The following is a 5,328-nucleotide window of genomic DNA, read 5'->3' as shown; positions in this document are numbered from 1 at the left end:
AAAGAGAAAATCAGTCTTGGTAATGTAAAACTTTTAGGTAGGAAGTGCCAACAACAGTCTCTCAAAAACACTCTGTCAGTGCATTTTCAAAAGGAGTTTGGTCTATCACTTTCGATGAACCCCCAAAGCAAGTGAGCAACGTCCTTGTTTTGATTGGTCTCTGTTGGCATTTCCTACCTAAGGAGTTTTTGTACTAGTATAATGTACTATACAGATTAGGTAAGACATTGATCACTGTGGTAAATCTATCTACCAATAAATTTCTTTGTCCCACGCCGTTGTATTTCCAAGAACTCCACCAGTGATTCATAGTTCTCCGGGAGATTCCAATTGTTTTTCTGATACAAGTCTATTTTTCTGTCAGCTTTATATGTCTCTTTCTCTAGCTCTTTGACAGTTGTGCCTGGATAAAACGACCCAGTATTAGCTATATAACCTCCACAAACGATGAACATAAACCATTATGTGAAAGTATTGGATGTTTATGGCTAACAGAAAACAGTAAATGTGTTCGGACTGACACAAAGAATTAAGAGACTTTTACATTACAGGTGTAAATAATTTAAATCCATGATAAAGAATGCTTATCTATGCCACTTTTTGACAAAAAAAGTAGATAACTTACAGTAGTAGATAATGCTATCTATGAATCGAAAATGGTTGCCACTTCTGAATACTTGAGGCATCCTGGAAAGGATGTGTAGAGGAGACATGCCTTGTGTGTTGTAACGGTTGACGAGGGGCTTATAGTAATGTATTATCTGAAAAGCAAGTTCTGTTGCAAGAGAAGTTGTTAATACTACTATCCCGTTCTCCAAGAAGAAGAACTTAATATATGGATGTATAGTCAAACCTCTCTATAACGACGCTGTTTGTTAGTGAAATATTGTCATAGCGGATGAGAGTTATAGAGAGGTCTAACTGTATAATCGAATTGTTTGTTTATGGCCCTTACCAAAGTACTCGCCAGAGATGGCGGCGTGTAGAATATTATCCCCGTCTTTCCTTCTACAAAGTTCGATTGGACCTTCTTCGTTTTCGTTTTGACAACATTTATGTAGGTAGAGAAAAGCGTCTTGCTTGCCGCGATAAGCAGTTATGAATAAGGGGGTTTCCCCTTTTGAATTGGTCTCCCAGATGAGTTCAGGTTCTTCTGAGTTTACCAAACACTCAATAATGGGGACACTCCCAAGTTCTGCTGCAAGGTGAAGAGGTGTGTTCCCTTTTTCATTCTTCTGCTTTAAGATATGTTCTCGATTTTTCTTTGGTATGTTAGTAATCATATCCTTTATACAAAGAAGATGAGGATGATGTAAATAGGTGTCTCGATCTGGATGGTAAGAAGAAATAGCTAAGTGAAGAGCAGTATCTTCGGATCTAGTGAGTTTGGTTGTCCGGAGAGGCTCGTTTTCCATGTACAGTTTCTTCACTTTAGTCCACTTATTCTCCATAGCTGCATTGAATATCTCATCTTCAAGATTCGTCTTTTCTCCCGACTGATCTATAGGCGTTACCGGTTCTTGCTCTAATGGTTGTGGTTGAATTTCTGATTTAACTCTATTGCTAGAGGGAGCTAAAGGGTCCATTTGCACTATAGTTGTTTCTGTATATTGTGTTGATGCCACTCACAAGTCACTTATGGCTTTAATATATACTGCTAGGAGAGGCATTTTGCTGAGAAATATATTTCTGTACAAGCCTCTATGCTGGTGCATGTGTGATGACTCTTCTAGTACTCAAAGTATTAAAGAATCTAATGTTTCTGTACTGTGACTTTTAAGATAGTTGCTAATAATCATCCATGATAAGTGAGTTGAGTTTATCTTATACACTTCGACTAGAAGTATATATTCATATTATTAGTACTGTAATCCTGATGGCATTGAACTTTTTTACGTGGTCGGTGAATTTAAGTGGGACTCTAAGTGAAATTAGTGATCTGAAAAATGGAAGTGTGGATGAAACGACATCAAATGTAGGATTGTTGCTTTACACGATCTCCATTTTAGTAGTCCTAGTGTTCGTCCCAACCCTTTCGCAGGGTTACCTTCCCTTTTAGTAAGGCAAATAGCCTCTGACAGTAGGTTTTAGGTAATCTGTAGTGTATAGATGTTACATATTTTTCGTGCATATAAGTTAAATCCTTGCGTCTTCAATCCGCTCCTTCGCGTGCAGGCTTGGCTTTGTCAATGGTCAAGCACGTGGTAGGACAAAGGGTGGTAGTGAGGCTTGAAGCATGACCTCAGCTTACGCTAATACCATGTTAAACTGTGTGACATCTGAAGTAAAAGGTTGAACTATTTGAGGCAATGAGTTGTGTGTCTGACAATCCTCACACCGTGAACCATCTTCTTGGGTTGAGTTAGGTTATTCACATTTGCGTATTTAGACTTGAAGCATGACCTCAGCTACTCTAATACCATGATAAATTGTGCGACCATCTGAGGTAAAAAGTTGAACTATTTGAGGAAATGAGTTGTGTCCCCGACAATCCTCGCAACGTGAACCATCTTCTTGGGTTGAGTTAGGCTATTCACATGTGCGTATTTAGACTTGATGCATGACCTCAGCTACTCTAATACCATGTTAAATTGTGCGACCATCTGACTTAAAAGGTTGAACTATCTGTGCAAATGAGTTGTGTGTCCGACAATCCTCACACTGTGAACTAGCTTCTCGGGTTGAGTTGGGCTATTCACACATGTGTATTTCTTGGTTTACCTAATGTTAGGCATTTACGTTATGTGTCAATGCACCAGATGTCCAGTCTTGGGCATATGAGGGGAGGAGGCGAGTGTTTTTGTCCCACATTAACCGTCACCTTAAAGCGTTGAGGTCGAGTTAGATCCAAGATACATTTTCTTCACACTTTTATGTCATGCAAAACACAAAGGGTAAGACCTCTTTAGTCATTTGTTCCCTTCTTGCTGTTATCACCAAGCATTTCTCTTTTTCTTTTTGCCTTTATTCTATGTTTTTGTCATGCAAAACACAAAGGGTAAGAAACTCTTTTATCTTTTTGTCCTGCTTTTACCATATATTTTTCTTGCATTTCCTATAATTTAGACATCATATGACTTATTAGTATTACTGATTTAGACATCATAGTATTATAGTCTTGCAAATGCTGGAAATTCCAGGTGTTGCTTCCTACAACAGTTGAATAGAGAGAGATGTACCCGAATAGTAATTGGTTTCGTTGTTTATTTTGGTAGTCGGTATACATAGATTATACACTATATGTAGTTATACGCATATTATACGTTTGTCATCTATGTCTAGTACTGTTTTGTATTTTATTTGGTACTATATATTCTTTGCTCAAATGTTAAAAAGTTATTCTCCTCTAGTTTCAATGTTGTCAAATGTGTTTGTTATGGTTGAAAATATTTTTCGAAAAAAAATGAATTTAGGTGTTATTTGGAGTGATATTCTTTGGGAAAAAGCTTTGGTTAAGGTTCAAATGATATATTTGTGTAAATTGGATAGTTGTTTGATGAATTTTTAAGCATTGAAGATTTTGAGTAGTAATAATTTTGAAGTGTGTGTTGGAAGAGTGATATGTGTTTGGGTCAAAATTATCAGGTGTCATGTGAAAGCTAGCAAAGCAAATTTTGGAAAACGTCCCAAGACAGACGAGAAATATAATAGAAGGGATATAGTAATTTAAGGTGGTTCGTTCAATTGATCTGCATCCACAAAAAAGAGATGTGTAATCCACTATCTAATAGAGAATACAAAATATCAAGAAAAATAACTTCAAAAAATTCACTCTAGAATAAAAATAGGTTACACAAGTGGCATCGTAATACTTGTGTTTCACAAATTTTTCCTCTAAATAAGACTCTCAGAGCCCTTACGACTACATCGTGGACGTTGTTAAGCTAGAACAAGAAAGGAGCCTCAATTTATAGAGTCAAAAACTTTTCTTACAAGATCAAGGTTTAACCAAATATGAAAAATCCTTTCCTACAAGAACAAGGTTTAATCAAACATGAAAAATCCCTATTTTACTTTCTCTGAAAGGAAAATCCAATTACTGTAAGATAGTCGAGGAAAACACCCTAACGATATGAAGTTAAACATCGAGATAGTTATGAAAGAAAATAACTTCCGCCCAAAATTGAGGGAATAACATGATTTGTCCTTCCTGACCCTCTCTTAAGCCTTTCAACGATCGTGTAGGTAGTTGGGTCGATCGAGTGTCTTTATTCAAGCGAAGCGACGGTACAGAAGAAGAATGAAATAAATTGTGAGAGCCCCACTCGGGTCACTCAAGAAAATTGTGAGAGCCCCACCCGGGTCACTCAAGATCAAGAGTCTGGATTCACTGTGTCATTCTAAAAGATGTGAAATAGCTGTGTCGTACCTTTTTTTAGTCACTTAGTAATAGATTCGTAACCGTATAAATACCTCTGTCTATGGTTGTAAATCACAAATCTAAGATTTTCTTTATAAAAATTTCGTACTAGTCAAACACCCTAACATAAATTAAAACGAAATGGATAAATTAACAGAATCATGGATGCATAGGTTAATATTAGTCTAATGTCCTATTTCTTCTCCTTTTTACAATTCTTGATGTGAAAGAAAAGAATGAAAGACTTTGTTACGGTTTGGAATTTGATTGATTTTCGGAGTTGAAGTTAATTAGATTAATTTAATATTTTAAAAATTTAGTTGTTCAAAAACTATAAGTTGCAGTCTTTCTCATATTAATACAATTAAAAAAAATATCTTAAAATATTGGTTAAAGTTCATACAGTTCGACTCTTAATAAGCGAAATGGGACAAGTTGAAATGTATGAAGGGAAAACTACTAAAATCAAGTATATTAGGTATTCTACTTGGTTTTAATTGTTTGTAAGTTTTTTTTCTTAGTAATATTCACGTGATTTGATTCATTTTTCAGATTTAAATTCAAGATCCAAATTTGGTGCATAAATATATTTACTTTGAAAATAATTGTTCTATTTCTAAATGTTCATGCAAAGACTAAATTACGGGATCAACAGTGTTTAGCACCCTACTTAACTAGCTTTAGACTGGAAAACAAGGTATATGAAGTCATGGAACTCTTAAAAAAATGCAAGTTTATTCAGGATACATAGAAAAATTGATGGCTCCGCCTCGCCTCCTCTCGATGAAGGGAGACCTTTCTTGGAGTCAAATCATTTTTTGACGCAAAACAACCGAGTCTTTATTTGGAAGCTAGAGTAGGAAACCGTTCAACACCTCCGCTCTTTTGATGATTTCTACCTGTTTCAATCATCTTCTTCTTTTTCTTCTGATCTGAGCTAGTTGCTTCTGAGGAATTGGTGGTATAAA

The 5,328-nt window shown here is 35.9% G+C and overlaps 1 protein-coding gene across 1 annotated transcript; it reads right to left on the bottom strand.

Moving 5' to 3' along the window:
* Positions 1-6: 6 nt before the first annotated feature.
* On the bottom strand, positions 7-1,785 carry LOC107850346 (NF-kappa-B inhibitor alpha). The gene is made up of 3 exons (XM_047401295.1): positions 956-1,785; positions 626-775; positions 7-403 (listed from the first exon to the last, which is right to left on the bottom strand). Exons 1-3 carry the CDS (start codon positions 1,584-1,586, stop codon positions 246-248), a joined length of 939 nt encoding a protein of 312 aa, XP_047257251.1. The 5' UTR covers positions 1,587-1,785; the 3' UTR covers positions 7-245.
* Positions 1,786-5,328: the final 3,543 nt, after the last annotated feature.

Source organism: Capsicum annuum, chromosome 12 (genome assembly GCF_002878395.1).
Source record: "Capsicum annuum cultivar UCD-10X-F1 chromosome 12, UCD10Xv1.1, whole genome shotgun sequence".
In the NCBI taxonomy this organism is placed as follows: domain Eukaryota; kingdom Viridiplantae; phylum Streptophyta; class Magnoliopsida; order Solanales; family Solanaceae; genus Capsicum; species Capsicum annuum.
Note: the sequence above shows the minus strand (reverse complement) of the source record. Positions and strands in the feature narration are given on the sequence as shown.